The sequence below is a fragment of the Alexandromys fortis genome, unplaced genomic scaffold (genome assembly GCF_014885135.2).
Source record: "Alexandromys fortis isolate MF-2015 unplaced genomic scaffold, M_Fortis_MF-2015_v1.1 scaffold_42, whole genome shotgun sequence".
NCBI classification, from domain to species: domain Eukaryota; kingdom Metazoa; phylum Chordata; class Mammalia; order Rodentia; family Cricetidae; genus Alexandromys; species Alexandromys fortis.
In genome coordinates this window covers 9,776,480-9,794,743 of record NW_026067934.1, presented here as the reverse complement: position 1 = coordinate 9,794,743, position 18,264 = coordinate 9,776,480, and the positions used below count along the sequence as shown (strand labels likewise).

General features: G+C 42.3%; 1 protein-coding gene across 3 annotated transcripts in view; it reads left to right on the top strand.

The window, feature by feature from the left end:
* Positions 1-323: 323 nt before the first annotated feature.
* The window catches only part of Plekhh2 (pleckstrin homology, MyTH4 and FERM domain containing H2), a 112,880-nt gene continuing 94,939 nt past the window's right edge, over positions 324-18,264 (top strand). The window contains exons 1-2 of one of the 3 annotated variants that reach the window (XM_050146146.1): positions 324-547; positions 10,495-10,624. In XM_050146146.1, coding sequence (XP_050002103.1) covers positions 10,502-10,624 — 123 coding nt within the window. In that variant the 5' untranslated portion in view covers positions 324-547; positions 10,495-10,501. Of the gene's footprint in view, positions 548-848; positions 1,089-10,494; positions 10,625-18,264 lie in introns of those variants that run through there. The other 2 variants (XM_050146145.1, XM_050146147.1) reach the window with 2 other exon arrangements.

Below are 18,264 nucleotides of genomic sequence, written 5' to 3'. Positions count from 1 at the left end.
CCCCCCCCGTATAAGGTTGGCTTTTTCTTTTGTAAAAAGATTGAAATGGGGAAAGTCATCTAATGCTTCTATTAGTTAACTGTATATCAAAGAGTAATTTGTCTGACCTAGTTTTGTGACCTGGGGAAGGTCTAACGTTCAGAATTTGTCCCTCCCTCTCCCCTTACCTCTCCTCCCCTCCTGTCCCCTCTCCTCCTCTCTATGGCCCAGCTTAGGAGGTGAAATCCAACCAGATGTATCATTTATGTGCTCATGCAATACGCTATGTGGGATATGCTGAAAAGGAAGCAAGAAAGAACACAGATCTTTCTCTTTCAAAAGCTCGTAGGCTGTTGCTACAGGGGAAAGTCAGGAAAATGTGCGCATGTCAAGAGCGGCAAACCTGGACGTGCTGAGGGCAAAAACAAGAGCAGAGATTTCTGCTATGCGGGGCGACAGGCACGTTCTGAGAGGACAGACAGAACGTTTAAAGGAGGGACAGGAAACACCATGTCAGCGTTCCCAGATGGAGTCTTCAGAATAGGGACGCGGACCACAGTCACCCGAGGTGCGAAGAGCAGCTGTGAAAACTAAACTTGCCCAAGTAGGAGGGGGGCTTTGCAGGCTGCACACGGAATCTACTCTTGACTACATAAGCATCAGGAAAACAGTAAAAGCCTTTGGCAAATTGCATACTTAAACTAGTCTCTTGTTAGAAAGATGATTGGCAAGGAGAGTTCAGGCCCAGAGACCTGAAGACGAGAAGTGGTACACAGGTACAATCGAGGCAAAGGGAATGGGAAAGAGGGGACTAACGGCTACAACAGGCCTTGAAGTCTAGGTGTGGGGAAGGCAGTGGGAACACCTCTCGGGTTAGACCTCCTTACTCTGAGGGGCGCCGGGAGGAGCCACATTTATAAACACCTCCTCCAGTGACGCCAGGTGGTCGGCTCCGGCCTCCGATTAGCTATTCCAGCCGCCAATCTCGGAGGAGGCGGCGCCGTACGGGCCGCTCGGGGCTCCTAGTGTGGCCGGCGCGGGCTGAGAGCCGAGCCGGCCGAGTCGGGTAGCAGGCGAAGCCGGGAGGGACATCGGGCGCCACCGCAGAGGTAGGCAGGTGGGCAGGGCGCGGAATCTGGTGGCCTCGGGGACCCTGCCCTCGGAGACCGAGCTTCGGGGATCCCTCACGCCGGGGACCACCGGTGGGACCTGCGAAGCGGCGGGGGTGGGGGATGCAACGCAGGACGCCCGCCGTGCGACCCGTCTCGGCCGGGGTCCCGAGTAGCCAGCTGGGGACGGCACTACGTACCCCGGGCTCCTGTGACGTTCTTGTAGAAAAGCCGGGCCTGGGCTTATGGCACCGCGGGGGTCGTCGGGCTGGCGGCTGCGGGGCAGCCCCGCGTCCCCGCGCACCGTGGGTCCCATCGACGATGCGGCAGTTCGGCCTGCGCTTCTGGAGAGTGGGGAAGTGAAGGAGCACCAAGACCAAAGTTCTCCAGATTTTCATTTTTTTAACACCTTCACTTGTCCGACTGCCCGACGCCAGTGTTCTAAGGTGACATACTCTGAATTTAAGCCCCTCTTCCAGCCCCGAACCCCACGAGAAGTTGAGACATTTTGCTTTGCAAAAACCCTCCTCGCGCCGGGCTACCTGCTGGTCACTGGCTTCTTTGTGAAAGTTCCTGTGTTTGCAAGCCTGGACCTCAGGGCTGTGCGTGTGTCCCGGAGGAGTGTGGAGTAAGGAGCAGGCTGTTCTGGGCAATGCCGCCAACGGGCAGGCGTGGCCCAAGTCGGGATAGGTGGTGGTAAAGTTCTTTAAACAAGGCATGCTTCAGTCTAGTTAAGAAAGACAGCTTTTCTGCATTGGGGGTGGGGGGTGGGGATGACACAGCTCACTGCTCAAACTGTTTCTAGAAATTATGAGGAGTTTACGAGTTCATCCAGATTTCATCTGCGTGAGCTCGGTAGTAGAGTCTTCCTTCTTCCATCCCCATCTCTCCCCATCTGTCCCCCTCTCTCCCTCTTCTTTTAACGTTCCCCTCCTTTTTTTAGGACTTGGAAAAGAAACAGGAAGTCCGCGATTCAGAGAAAAGAGCATTCACTCCACAACTGTAAACAGTTTATCTTGTGCCAGTAAATATTTCCAAAATCGCTGGAGGTCTTTGGAAGACCTCCGCTTTTTCCTGCCCCCTGCAGAGAAGGTAGATCCCCTTAACATTCAAAACTTAGATAGGACATTTTCAGAAGTGGATTATAGTCCCCAAAGGTGCCCACTTCTGTCACTACGGACGAGGAAACTTCAGAATTAGCATTTGTAGCTACTCAAGGTGGTTCCTTTGTATTCCGGACGTCTTCTCCCTAGTCACAGGATTACAGAGTGACAAGGAGATCATGTATCTAGACCTCTGGCCATCACAAAATCAACCCTCAGTTTTCGGTTTCTTTTATTATGATAATTATTGGGGGACTGAAGATGTCAAAAGCATTTTTGATAATCTTAAAGCTTTTCTACGTATAACCACTACAACTAAAGATGCATAGATGTATTCAACTTTTAATTTTTTTATTTATTTTTCGTAGCAAACTTCTAGGTAAGAGATATGTACCATACTTTTCATAGTTGAGGTTAACAGTTACTTCTCTATTATTTGAGTTATTGGTGAGATTCCTGGCAAGGATAACTACTCATAATGAATAGTTAAATCTGCAACAGTGGTCTTAGTATATACCCACTCTTTCCTTTATTTGTTTGTATGCCAACTTTTTAATTGAGATACAATTCACAAACCATAAAATTGACCTTTTGGAAATGTATATATAGCTCAGGGAATTTGGGTATATTTGCAAAGTTGTGTATTTATGATCCTTATCTAATTCTAGAATATTTTCTTCACCTCCCCCCCTAAAAATCTCTAGGCCTCTTAATAGTCAGTCTCCATAGCCACGCCTCGCAGTCTAGGTAACCACTGACCTGCTCTCCTTTAACTGTTTTAACTTTTAACTGTTCTGGACATTTCCTAGGCTATGTGACCTGGAGTTGTGGACCGTAGGTTAACTTGAAACAGCTGTGGAACTGTTTGAGTGGTTACAAAGCAGTTGTGACATTTTTGTAGCAGGAGCTCCACATCTGCACGTTCTCATCAATCCTTGTGTGTCCGCGTTCCTTTTCATTTCTGTATTATTTATAATGAACTAATTTGGGCTGAAGTGGAATGTCATCATGATTTTGATTTTTCACTTTTTGAAATTTTTCTTGTAGTTAACGACGCTGAGAACTTTTTGTGTTTTTATTGACCATTTATGTATTTTCTTTGGATAAGTGTTTATTCTTATTGTGTGTGTGTGTATGCACACATGTGCAGGAGCACATGCACATGTGTTTTCGAGTGTGTTCACATGTGTGTGTGTATGAGTGTGTTTGTGTGTGTGTGTGTGTATTTATACTAGTTAGCTTTCTATTTTTGTGATAATTACCATGACCAAAAACAATTTGGGGAGGAAAGGGTTTATTTCAGAGTACAGTTAATAGTCCATCAGCAACATAAATCTGGGCACGAACTCAAGCAGGGCAGGAGCCTGGGGGGCAAGAACTAAAGCAGAGACCATGGTGAGCACAGCCTCCTGGCTTTTTCCTCATGCTGTGCCCAGCCTGCTTTCTTATACAGTTCAGGAGCTGTCCAGAGGTGACATAGCTCTGTATGGGCTGGACACACAGGTTTCTGTCAAGCTGACTAAACCACGTCACTATTAAACTGTAACCTCTCCTCTCTTGCTTATGTCAACCGTTAATAAAGACAATGCCCTAAAGACTTAACTAGGGCTATCTGGATGGAGACATTTGTCCTGATTGACTTTCCAGATAACTCTAGCATCTGCCAACTTGACAAAACAACCCCCCCCAAAAAAAACCAAACAAACAAAAAAAAACAATTGACACCATATCAACTTGACATAAAACACATCACTTTTGAACCATAACCTTTCCTTTCTTGTTGTCCCCATATGCCACGTTAATATTAATATGACAATATAAAACATTCCAACTCTTAAAAGTCCCGCAACCTTTAAAATGTCAACATTTAAAATTCCAAAATCTCTTTCGAATATTCAAAGTATCTCCAAAAAAATCCGAAGTAATTTAACTGTGGGTACCTGTAAAATAAAAGAAAAGAAAAAGAAAAGATAACATATACTTTCTTACTCCCAGAGGGAAGAACTAGAGCGTAGTGACACTCCACTCAGAACCAGAGTCCAGCTGTTAAAGACCTTCTGTCCTCCAAAGGGCTTCAGTAGATTCATAGCACAGGAAGCAGGTCTCCTGGCTTGAGGCCAGCTCCACTCTGCAGCTGCTGCTGTTCCTTGGTGGTTGCCCCTGAGTACTGGTATCTTCAATGTTCTGTTGCGATGTGAATCGTAGCTTCACCAATAGCCTAGGCTCTCTTCAGGGACTCCGACCCTGCTGCCTGGTGCCTCATCTCCTCTCTGCGAATACTTCCAGCTTCTACTGCAACTGGGGCTGCACCTTCAACAGTGACTTCTCCTGAACTCTCTCAGTGCCAAGGGTCAGCTGCTCGCCATGACCCCTCCAAGCCTTCAAGAACCAGTACCGCCTGGGTGACGTTTTACACATTACCAAGTTGAGATGTGGCCTTGGCCTTCTCTGAGCCACAGCTTGAGTGTGTTGCCCTGAGGAAATATTCCCTTAAAGTTTTGGTGTGCTGCTCTCTTAACCACTGGTGATTTCTCAGCTTCAGCTAACCATCACTGCTTGTCCAAGTAAAGCAAAGGTTTCAGTTTAGTGGCTCTGGTATCTTAACCACAACTGATTCTTCAGCTCCAGCTGCCCAGATTCTTAATCCAAAGTATCGAATGACCCCAACAGAATCTTTAAGGTGCTCTCAGGCTTCCTTGTGGACCTTCACAAGCCTGGCCTCCGTTGGTCTTACTACTTTTAGCATTCTTATCCTCCATGCCCCCTAGAACAGGTCCGTGGGCTATGAGGGCTCAGTAGGTTTTCCAGCCTAAAGTTCCAAACTCCTTCCACAGTGCTTAGAAAACAACATGACCAGATGGGTCGTAGCAATAGTCCATGCTCCGGTACAAATCTTTGCCTTAGTTAGGGTCTGCTTCTGTTGCTGTGAGAAAACACCACCGTCCAGAGCAGTTTGGAGAGACAAGGGTTTGTTTCAGCCTGCAGCGCTCAGACCGTCATTGAGGGAAGTCAGGGCAGGAACCCGAGGCAGGGACTTGGAGGCAGGACTGAGGCAAAGGCCACTGAGGAATTCCGCTTCTCAGCTTGCTCCTCACGGCTTGCTCAGCCTGGTTTCTTATACAGCTCAGGATCCCAACCCCATGGCTTGGGCCCACCCTTGTCAATCATCAGTTCAGAAGATATCTTGACGGACTTGCCTACAGACAATCTGAAGGAGAAACATCTTCTCGTTTGAGGGTTGAATCAGGTTTTCCTGGTTCTATAGCAAACTCCCCAGTAAGCCGTCTTCTCAGTCCCTAATTTTGCCTACATTCTAAATTAGATTGTTCTTTTTTGTTTTGTTTTCAAGACAAGGTCTCAGTATGTAGCCCTGGCTGTCTTGGAACTCACTTTGTAGACTAGGCTGGCCTCAAACTCACAGAGATCCTCCTGCTTCTACCTCCTGGGTGTGGGACTTCTTTAAGCCTAGCAGGTTGTCTTTTTTATTAATCGAGTTGTTTGAATCATTTACATATCCCCGACACAAGTCTCTTATCAGATACTTGACTTTCAAATCTTTTCCTGCTCTTTTGTAGGCTTTTACAAGTTCCTCATAGTGCCCTAAGAGCAGTGGTTCTCAACCTGTGGGTTGTGACCCCTCTGAGGGTCACATACCAGATATCCTGCATATCAGATATTTACATTATGATTCATAACAGTAGCTAAATTACAGTTATGAGGAAACAACGAGATAATTTTATGGTGTGTGTGTGGGGGTTAACACACCATGAGGAACTGTATTAATAAAAGGTCATAGCATTAGGAAGGTTGAGAACCACTGCCTTCCAGGCTCTTAATTCTTAAATTTTGATGAGATTTCATTTATCTGTTTTCTGATTTTTAGAGCTTTGATGCATCTTCTGCTAATTTGTGGATCTGGGATGAGGGTGGGGAGTAAACTCATTCTACTGAATCTGCTTATCTGCTGGTATCACATCGTCTGGTGAAGGTACTACTACCTTCCATGTTGAATGGTCTGGTACTCTTGTTAGAAATGAATTCACTGTCAGCATGAGCTTGTATTTCTGGGCCCGACTTTATCTGCTGATACCTTTCTTCATTCGTCTTGGGCACTGTGGCTTTGTAGTGAGCTCGAAGGTTGAGTATGTGACGCCTTAAACTTTTCAAGATTGTCTGATTATCCTTGGTCCTTAAACTTTCTAGGTGAATTTTAGGATCAACTTACCAATTTCTGGCAAAAAAAAAAAAAAAAAAACAAAATCAGTTGGAATATTCACAGTTATTGCATTGCTTACCCATTTGCAAGTTTTGCCATCTGAACAAATTGCAGCCCATGAACCTACCATTTCTTCATTGATTTAGGCTTCATGTCTTTCCTTGAGCGTGTCTAGTTTTCAAAGTTCAAATCCTTGTTTTGTAAATAGTGTAAGCTTCTTCCTAAGTGTTTTATTCATTGTCTTGCTCTCACGAATATTTTATTTACTTTGGGGTTTTTCTTTGCTGGTGTATAGAACTTGATTTTTGCATATTGATGTTGTTTCTTGAAATCTTACTTACTAGTTCTAATAGACCGCGTGTGAGTGCGTGTGCACATGCGTGCATTTTTCTTAGAATTTTCTATGTACATGATCACAACTCTGCAAATAGTTTTGATTCCTTTTTTAAATCTAGAAACTTGCTGTTTTATTTTTGCCTTGGCTACATCTCCTAGTGTAGAGCAGGAGTAGTGAGAGCAGGCAGCTTTGTCTCTTGTTGGTTTCGAGGGAAGCCTGAGTGTGTATGTTCCTGGCTGCCAGCTTTCAGAGCCGTCCCTTCCCAAGGGTGAAGGACTTCCTTTCCTTTCCCTTGCTGATGTATTGAATGCCTTTCTTATGAAGAGATGTTAGGTTTTGTCAGACTTGTTTCTGTGTTGTTGTTGAGATGATCTTTTTTTTTTTTTTTGTCCTTTATTCTATTCGTATGACACATTGCCTTGGCTTATTTTCGTTTGTTGGAGAGCATTTATGTACTATTTATGCTATTTTTAAAACTACAGGCTAGGAATTTAAGTTATTGGCAAAGCACTTGACTAACATGTACATACAGAGTTCAGATCCCAGCAAATCAAGGTGACCAAGACAAATACCTTATACACTGGTACATAAATGTTATTTTAACTATAGAGGAAAACTTACCTGACATGAAAGAGTTTATATTGCTTGAGATAGAACAATGTCTCTATTTTTCGGCATAGTTGTTTGAATGCTTTAAGAATTAAGAATGTCAGTAGGCAGTCGTGGCGCACGCCTTTAATCCCAGCACTCAGGAGGCAGAGGCGGGTGGATCTCTGTGAGTTCAAGGCAGCCTGATCTACAGCACAAGCTCCAGGATGGCTGGGCTACACAGAGAAACCCTGGCTCTATAAAACGACAAAAACAAAACAGCAACAACAAAAAGAATTAAGAATGTCTATTTTATTAAGGTTTTTTTTTTTTTTTGGTTTTTCGAGACAGGGTTTCTCTGTGGCTTTGGAGCCTGTCCTGGAACTAGCTCTGTAGACCAGGCTGGTCTCGAACTCACAGAGATCCGCCTGCCTCTGCCTCCCGAGTGTTGGGATTAAAGGCGTGTGCCACCATCGCCCGGCGTATTTTATTAGTTTTTAAAAATTTTTTAAATATTACATCTATTCTCTTTCCCTATAGCCCCTCTACAGCTAATAGATAGATAGGTGAAGTAACAGTAAAACGCTGACGTTTGTGATCAAGATGAAACCTTAAAATAGTAAATGAAAATGTTCACAAAAGTAATATTTAAAAAAAAGCAACAACAACAAAACCCAGAAATAAGTAGGGTCAGGATTCTATAAAAATAGGTGAATTCTTGAATGGATAAGGAAAATGTGGTACATTTACACAATAGAGTACTACACAGCAGGAAAAAAAAACTAATGACATCTTGAAATTTGTAGGCAAATGGATGGATCTAGAAAACATCATTTTGAGTGAGGTAACCCAGACCCAGAAAGACAACTATCATATGTACTCACTCATAAGTGGATTTTAGACATAAAGCAAAGAAAACCAGCCTACAAATCACAATCCCAGAGAACCTAGACAACAAAGAGGACACTAAGAGAGACATACATGGATCTAATCTACATGGGAAGTAGAAAAAGACAAGATCTCCTGAGTAAATTGAGAGCATGGGGACCATGGGAGAGGGTTGAAAGGGAGGGAGAGGCAGGGAGGGGAGCAGAGAAAAATGTAGACCTCAACAAAATCAATAAAAAATTAAATTAAAAATATCCATCATCAGGCGTGTTTTAATATTACAAAAATAAAGAAGGTTTATTAAAAAAAAATAGAAGTCTTGCCAGCTCTTCAGTGATGTTTCCGCTGTCTATGGCTAGGATATAGGGGTGTCTGAAAGATTTGCAGTGGTTAGGGGCGAGTGTAACAAAAAAATTGCTGCCTTTGTAGAACAATTCTTTTCTATTTGTTTGTTTCTAATTATGGAGTGATAATTCCAGTATTAAAGGGGAAAGTGTCTTAAGCATAAATCACTTATTTTTGTGTTTAAGGAAAAGCGAGTCTTTAGGAGCTCACACGGTTTTTATTTGGTGGTCTGTTTTCTTTTAAGATGGTCTAACTATGTAGTCTTGGCTTACCTGGAACCTGGACCTTCTGTGTAGCCCAGGAGAGCCTTGGATGTACCGTAATCTTCCTGCCTCAACCTGCTAACTGCTAGGATTATAGAGGAAGCTTCTACCATGCAGTTTTTTTAAAAATTGGCGTATGTTTAAGAAATGGGATATATCACAGTAAATTTTGGGGGGACATTTTGTCTTATTTTTTTCTTTTAGAAAACAAAAGAATACTATTATGCACTTCAACCACTGAATCTTCGGAGTCCTGAGAATTTATCATCTTGTCTTCTCTTCCACTGGGCCCTGGTTCCTTCTGAAAATCCATTCCTAACACCGATTTCATTAATTCATAGAAAAGATCACTCAGAAATAGAATTAGGACAACAGCACATTAGCAGACATTTAAAACTATTTTCATGAATCTCAGAGCCAGAAGTGACCATGCTTCTGAAATCAAGTAGCCCGACGTGCGAGTCAGACTCCCTAGCCTCGAGCTGCCTTCTCTCCAGGGACTTCCCCTGCTGTTAGCCTCTTTCACAAGGGCAGTTAAGTTGTAGATGACATCAAATGACATCTCTATCTATTTTCTCTTCTTACCGCAAATGAAAATGTGCTTCTCAGGCTTCTAATAACTTCGCTGGTCAAATTAGCCAGAGGCTTTCTGGCTTGAGAGACTTCGCGTGCACCCAGATGGTACCAAGTGATTATTATAGTGCCCGTCTTTAGCACAGACATGGTATTTCCATAGGTTATCCTGTCATATTACCAACACATAGTGGTACATCTGCATATTTGAAAGTGTGAATTATGACTTTTAAAGTCCTACCAATTGGGAAGAATTAAAAATACAGTAGTCTGGCCAGGCGGTGGTGGCGCACGCCTTTAATCCCAGCACTTGGGAGGCAGAGGCAGGCGGATCTCTGGGAGTTCGAGGCCAGTCTGGTCTACAAGAGTTTGAAGTCAGGGATTGTGATGCCTCCAGAAGTTCTTTTATTGTACAGGATTGTTTTTTATTGATTTTTATTGAGCTCTACATTTTTCTTTGCTCCCCTCCCTGCCTCTCCCTTCCCCTTCAACCCTCTTCCAAAATCCCCATGCTCCCAATTTACTCATGAGATCTTGGCATTTTCTACTTAGATTGGATCTATGTATGTCTCTCTTAGTGTCCTCATTGTTGTCTAGGTTCTCTGGAATTGTGATTTTGGGCTGGTTTTCTTTGCTTTATAGTTAATAAACCATTTATGAGGGGGGGAAAAAAAGAGCTAATTCCGGGACAGGCACCAAAGCTACAGAGAAACCCTGTCTCGAAAAACCAAAAAAAAAAAAAAAAAAATACAGTAGTCTGTCTGGGCTGTGCTATTGTGTAGTTCAAAGTTCTATTGGCAGCAGGATTATTTCATCTATCCCTCATATGTCCATAAAACTTGTGGTTGTTAATATCCGCCTTTCTTTTAGCCTAGGTAAACTGAGTGAGAAAATTAAGCATCTGGGTGTGACTTCCAGCCCTGGCTTCTTGTCTGCCATTAAGTTCTACAAACTCTAGGAAGTGCTAGCCTTATCTTGGAATTTAAAACTTGTCTGTGGATGGCATTCAACTGAACATTGAGTCATTTCTTGTATTATCTTCAATGCTAATGTGTGTGTGTGTTGTTTGACTGTTTGCTTTCTTTCTTTTTAGAAGAAACATGGCAGAGCTTTCTGAATCTGAAGGACCAGTAGATTGGAAAGAACGATGCGTAGCTCTGGAGTCTCAGCTCATGAAATTTCGAGTCCAAGCAAGTAAGATCCGAGAGCTCTTAGCAGAGAAAGTAAGCTCCTCCCCTCAACTTTCGTTACTGTCAGTTGCTGGGCCCTGTTTAATATATATAAATAATCTCATTACTCCTGGGAGTCAAACATTTTAAAAATAATGAATATAGTTAAATTTTATGAAGTATTTGAAGCTACATTTGACATACTCTTTTACCAAATATGGCACAAACAAAACAAAACACTTATTTGTAAATATTGCATGTTTGATGAATACACAGTTCATTCATTACAGAGAGAAAGCTGTAATTTGTTTGACTTATTAAAGGAATTTAATAGCATTTTGGTCTGCTTTCTGTAGAAGGATATAATTTTAAGTCAGATATGGTGCCACTAGCTTGTAAGCCTAGCATTCAGGCAGGAGGCTCATAAGCTTAAGGCTAGCCTGAGCAACATAACAAGACCCTGTCTCAAGAAAGCAAAACAAACAAAAAATTATTTTAAAGTAATAATAGAAGAAAACTGTCGTCTACTGATAGTAAAATATTTGAAAGTATGCACCTGCTTAGGAATTCCTACTAATTTTATGTTCCCAAATTATCATCTGGGCTAGAGTTGAATTCAGTATAGTCATAGTCTTCTATTCCTGGTTCTAGTATTGTAATTATAATTTTTGTCACAGAAATCATTTATATATGTACAACATCTATATCTATATCTATATCTATATCTATATCTTATCTATATCTATATCACAGTTACCTCTGTAAACAAACATCCCACATCTCTGAACCCTGGGAACTTGGATTCTAGACTTTGACATCTGATATGATACCCTATTAGTTTCCTTTCTAATGCTATAATGAATACCATGACCAAAAAGCAACTTGGGGAGGAAAGGGTTTATTTGACTTATGTGTCTGGATCACAGTCTATTACTGAAGGAAGTCAGGGCAGAAACTCAAGTTGAAGCCGTGGCAAGAACCATAGAAGAATGCCACACTGGTTTGCTTTCAGCCTCATGTTCAGCTACCTTGCTTATATTTCCCAGGCCTACCTGCCCAGGATGGCACTGCCCACGGTTACTTTCGGCTCCCACATTAATCAAAGAGCATGAAAATGCCCCCACAGACATGCCCACAGGCCAATCTGATGAGACATTTCCTCGATTCAGATTCCCTGTCTCAGACGTATCTAGGCTGTGTCAAGCGGATAAGGACAGATCAGCACAGATACCTACGTGCCACATGTGACTATGGAACATTTCAATTAGGCTACTTCAAACTGAAGTATATTGTGAATATACAATACACTGTGGGGATCAAAAATTTCATAAGAAAAGATAAAACAGTTCAGCAATAAGTATTATATTGAGTGTGTGTACTGGCTCGTTTTGTGTGTCAACTTGACAAGCTAGAGTTATCAGAGAGGAAGGAGCCTGAATTGAGGAACTGTCTCTTGATATCCAGCTAGAAGGCATTTTCTCAATTAGTGATCAGTGGGGGAGGGCCCAGCCTATGGTAGGTGATGCCATCCCTGGGCTGCTGATGCTGGGCTTTTATAAAGAAGTTAGAGCTAATGGCCAAGCAATGTTTAAAAAAGAAAGAAAGAGAGAGAGAGAGAGAGAGAGAGAGAGAGAGAGAGAGAGAGAGAGAGAACAAAAAAGAAAGAAAGAAAGAAAGAAGGAAAGAAAGAAAGGAAGAAAGAAGAAAGATAAAGAAAAAGAAAGAAAAGAAAGAAAGCAGGCTGAGCAAGCCAGGGGAGACAGAGCTAGTTTGAGGATAAGAATTAAAGTTTGAAAAGATTCCAGTTGAATGGCTATAGCTAAGGGAAGCTTAACTCAAAGATAATTGTCATTCATGGGGTGTTATTTTTTCTCGTTTCAATATAAAAATCATGTCTCATGTTGAAAGGTGATTTATCTAATATTTTCTATGACCCCAACCACTGAGACACTGATTTTTATGTAGCTTTATCAGTTATTTTCTTGTGACAACCTGCGTGGACGCTTCCCAATTGTTGCCTTTGCTTTTTTGATTATTATCTGTATGCTCTTATATTTGCTCTTTTTCAGTGAATGAGTATTAAAAGGAGCATTAGTTCAAAATTGCTGTGGTTTCTTCTTCTTTTTCTCCTTCCTGTAGTCTAATTTATTACTATCATTATTATTATTATTTTGGTCTTTGAACTTATATTTTTTTAAGTTGCTTTTATCGAGCTATATATTTTTCTCCACTCCCCTCTGTTACTCTTCTTTAAAGCTATAAGAAAGATGTAAGGGAGGGGGGAGGCTGGTCCCACGAGGTCCCACTAGGGGTAACGGTGGGTGGCCAGAGGCCTCAGTGGTTTCCCGGGGCCTCAGTGAGTCAGTCCCCTGAGGCCTGGGTGGATCACCTTGGTGGGTGGGAGACCACACAGCAGGTGAGAGACAGAAAGAGTGAGTTTGGGTATAGAGTTTATTTTGTGGGTTATGGAGGAGAAAAGGAAAGGGGGAAGGGGAGAAGAGAAAAGATGGGGGGGACAAGAGAGAAAGGGGAGAAGGGGGAAGAAGAGAAAGATGCACAGAGAGGAAGAGGGAGAGGGGGGATGAGAGAGAGAGGTGGAGAGAGACAGACAGAGAGAGAGAAAGAGAAAGAGAGAGGGAGAGAACATGCTTGCAGAAATTATCTCTTCAGGAGAGAGACAGGAGAGAGAGCAAGGCTGGAAGAAGCATGAGATCCAAGGGTAGGGGTTGGGAGAGGGTGGGTTTTGTCTCTTAAAGGGACGGGGTACCCAGGTGACAGACCAGGCCAATAGATCATAGCACTCTCCCTTCCTTTCCCTCCCCTTCTACCCTCTCTCCCATGATCCTCATGCTCCCAATTTACTCAGGAGATCTTGTCTTTTTCTACTTCCCATGTAGATCAGATCCATGTATGTCTCTCTTAGGGTCCTCATTGTTGTCTGGGTTCTCTGAGATTGTGAATTGTAGGCTGGTTTTTCTTTGCTTTATGTCTAAAAGCCACTTATGAGTGAATACATATTTGTCTTTCTGGGTCTAGGTTACCTCGCTCAATGTGATGTTTTCTAGGTCCATCCATAATGCCCGCAAATCTCAAGATGGATTTAGGTCTTTGGAAGACCTAAGAGATAGAGTCATTCAGATGTATTTTACATGTTGGGAAATGACTGTGTGTGCCAATTACGGTTTCCTAGGAAATATGTTCAACACTAAAATGAGAGTAAAGACGTTCACAGTATTTTTTGTTACACTCCGTTATGAAGTATTTTTCTCATGTTTAAAAAATATCTTTGGTGCTGGGCGGTGGTGGTGCATGCCTTTAATCCCAGTACTCTGCCAGAGGCAGAGGCAGGTGGATCTCTGTGAGTTCAAGGCCAGCCTGGTCTTCAAGAGCTAGTTCCAGGACAGGCTCTAAAACTACAGCAAAACCCTGCCTTGAAAAAAAAAAAACAACTTTGGTATCTACTTATAGTTTAATGAAAATGCCAGATATTTATGAAATTATCATGTGTTAAATATTTTATAGGTATAATGTACTAAATTCATCTAACAACTCGTGAAGTTATAAATTTTGTCTCTGTTTTATGAATTAGGAAACTGATACTTAATATGGCCAGTTTGTATCCAAAGTAATTTATATATTTATTCTTCCCAATAATTTTATGAGGTAGATACTAATATTAGTTACTAATATCATCTATGTTGACACAGGGAAATAGTTAGGTCCAAAAAGTTTTTTAACTTATATGAGTTCATACCAAAAGAAGCCAACATTTAAACCCACAGTAATTTGTCTGTCGTTCTGTGTTGTTTTCTCTGGTCTGTCTGCCCACTCCTCTGTTCTGTCTTTTCTTCCATCATGTAGCAGAGAACTACATCACTGCGTGTTAGTTGTATGTGTGTTTGCAGTGATAATCATGTATGTAACAGTACATATTTTTCAAAGCAAGCCCGATTGCATTATTGGTAAGTGCCAGATTGAGTCAAACATTGCGTTCCTGAGACAAGTCAGGTCCCACCTACAGCTTTGGCTTTGTTTTGAGATCAGTATACTCAGCTTCTCCCCATAGTTCTCCATACTTTTTTTCCCTGCAAGGGTGCAGCCCCGAGGCTGAAGATTCTTGAGAGAATACTAATTTGTTTCTTTAGCTCTTTGCCAGAAACCGTGGCCAACTTTCTCCTGGAATAGTTCTGGTTCTTAGCTTTGTTTTATTGGCTGTGGCACACAAACAGTCAGCTTCAAGTGTTAACTGCGGTTCCCAAGGTTTGAAAACTATGGCCTAAAACTACTTTAAACTCCGTAGGAACTCTGTGGGGGTAACTGTCGGTGTCTCTAAGCTATGGATTGTAATATTAGGGTTTAGAAGGAACTATTGGTGTGTTTACTGTTATTACACAGGTAACAAATGGCAGAGCAGCCATTGAATCATGCGCCTTCCAGATTTATCATGATGCAACTAATAGAATATTTGGTGCAAAGAGATGACCCACTGTTGCCTTCTCCCATCTTCTCTATTCTTCTCCCCTGTTGCCTTGAGGGCCTTGCACTGTTATTCAGGAGCTCTGCCACAGAGCTAAGTCCCTAGCCTTTCTTGTTTCTCTGTGAATAGATTTGTTAATTGCAGGAAGACTTGAAGGTAATTACAGATTAATACCAAATACCAAATTTATTCCTGAGTTTTTGTATGCTTGGTTTGTTTTTTTCGAGATAGGGTTTCTCTGTGTAACAGGTCTGGCTGTCCTGGAACTCCTTTGTAGACGATGCCGACCTCAAATTCACAGAAATCCACCTGCCTCTGCCTCCCCGAATGCTGGGATTAAAGGCGTGTGCCACCACCACCTGGTGTATTTTTGATTTTTTTAAAAAGGAAATTGCATGACATGATGGCAGAGTATTTTTAATTAAATATGGAGTTCAGATATGTAAGTGAATAGAATATGTGAGTTTTTTCTTAAAGAAAGACTTTTGTACTTATTTTTTAAATCACAATTTCCAGGAAGCTTGTAATATTGAGGCTTGTGAAGGAAAAGGGCCTTGCTGAAGTCTTGGGCAAATGCTGCTGCTGTAAATGGGAGAGGTCTTTGGAGGAATTTAAGGAATGGTGTTGGAAATACCCTTAGTATGCCAAATATAAACTCTCCAGGGAAGCTGGCATCTAAGTAGTCCCCTCCTTTACAAGTTAGTTTTCTGAGGCTGGGAGGGAAAAGGACAAGTTTCTTTTTAAGTTAAAGTGAAATGTTACTTTCCGTGAATCAGTTTCTCAGTTTAAGGCGAAAAGAGATGATGAAGCAGTTTTTCCTTTGGACATCACCATGGTAACTGACTCCTGCCCTGACCTGATGGAGCTTCCGCAGCTAGGATCTGCTGACTCTTGACCTTCCCTTCATGACTGTGATTCCCCTGAGGCAGTTTAGGACCTTCTCCTAGGACAGAACTGTCCCTGGACACCAGAGCAAGTGTTTTCTTCACACAACAATCCAGGACAGCCTTCCAGAGATCTATTTAAATAAGACGTCCATCCACTTATTCTTTTAGCTTGCCTAATGCTGCACAGCGATGACTGGAAATTCCACACCTAACAGTGAGACCTTGTAGGCTATTTGAAATGTCACTTTTGGGGGTTGTTGGCTGAAGGTTATACTATGAGAAAAAACAAAAGTGTTTAATGATCGTCTTTCATGGGGTATCATGGGAAAACCTAGAAAATCCCCTGCTGAGAAATCGTATCCACACGATTTAGTGCAGAGATCCTCAAGTATTCTACCTGAATTAATCTGTGGGACAACTTTGTTTGTTCACAGGGCCTATAACTAAGAGGGTCACTAAATATTTGTGTGGTAGTTTTTCTTATTCCTAAAAATATGGGGGGGGGGGCTCCTCACGCCCGGCGGGCTCACAGAGCAGCAGCAAACTCCGGCGGGTCCCCAGCGAGCAAGCGCCGCGCGGCCAGTGGCGGAGGGTAACAGACACGTAAACACAAAAATAGGCATAAGTGTTTATTAAGGAAGAGGGAGAGAGAGAGAGAGAGAGAGAGAGAGAGAGAGAGAGAGAGAGAGAGAGAGAGGGGGGGGGGGGGGGGGGGGGGAGGGGGGGGGGGGGGGGGGGAGAGGGAGAGAGAGAGAGAGAGGGAGAGAGAGAGAGAGAGAGAGAGAGAGAGAGAGAGAGAGAGAGAGAGAACAGGAAAAACAGAGAGCAATGACGCGAGGTCACAGGTTAAAAAGGAGGGGGCGTGGCTAGGGCAGGGACCGAAAGAATAACAGTTTTAAGATCCAAGTTCAATGGCAAATTCTTGTCTGCTACTTGTTTCTAAGTTCACTGCAACTACAGAGAACATTTTCTGAGTAATAAATCAAGCACAAGGTTGACTCCAGTTTATAAAATACTTAACTATTTTTAGTAAAACTTTCTATGGGTCAAATGATCATTTCATATTGGCTTAGTATATATCGGGTGATCTTGGACTAAGGATTGATTACATTACAGTTTACACCATGAAAGTAAAATATTATATGAGTGTGTCCTGTGATTTTTAAGTATTCTGCAAAGTTATTTCCCAGCTAAAGGCTTATGAAAAGAAATACTCAAAATGAAAGCATTGCCTGTCGGGTTACTAGTGTGTCTGAACTGGCTTTAAAGTGCTCTAAGTTTTATTGAATAGATTTAATGTATGTATTCGCATTGATGCAGTATGAAATGTTAGGTACTTACGGTCAGTAATTTAAATTGTGAAGAGTAGCAATTTCCTTTCGTAAAAGTATATCCTCAGGTTTAAATCTTCGTGAAAACGCAGTCACTCCCTTTGCTCATTACATTTGTTCAGCAAACGCTTCTTAACTTTTATTAGGTAACTGCACGGTCTGTGCTTCAGCCACTGTTGTGTGAATACGCCCAGCAGAGAGGGTGGGGAGGAAACAGCGACTGCTAAAATGCTACTGGATTTTAAATGTAAACACTTTCCATTGTATCTCTACCCCTCTCTTCTTTCTGTAGTAAGTTCCCTGAAATTAAATTATATCACTTGAAATTCTTCCTTTTGAGACCCTGTTTAAAAAAATCAGATGGGGAACAATTGAGGAATACACACACAGACACCACACACACCTATCCAAACTAGACCATACACCACACACGCATAATTCTCCCTGTTACGACCATTGACATGACTGAAGGTTACTTTATTGGTTCCTTTTCTGCTGCTGCGGTAAACACCATGACCAAAGGTCACCTAAAGAGGAGAGAGTTTATTTGGCTTATGGTTCCAGTGGTATAAGAACATGACAGTGGAGATCCAAGATGGCGGCCATGAAGAGATCCCTAAATGTAAAACGAGAAACTTCCGTAACATCCAGGTTGATGAAGCTAATTTATTGACTTGGCAAGGCCTTATTGTTCCTGACAACCCTTTATAAGACAAGGGGCCTTGTCTTATAAATTGAATTGAAATCCACTTTCCAGCAGAGTGTCCATTTAAAACCAAGATCTACCTTAACATTGATGAGAAGGGGCACGTCTGTCTGCCGGTAATTAGTGCTGAAAACCGGAAGCTAGCCACCAAAGCCGACCAAGTAATCCAGTCCCTCGTAGCACTGGTGAACAATCCCCAGCCTGAGCACCCACTCCGGGCTGACCTAGCTGAAGAATACTCTAAGGACCGTAAAAAGTTCTGTAAGAATGCTGAAGAGTTTACAAAGAAATAA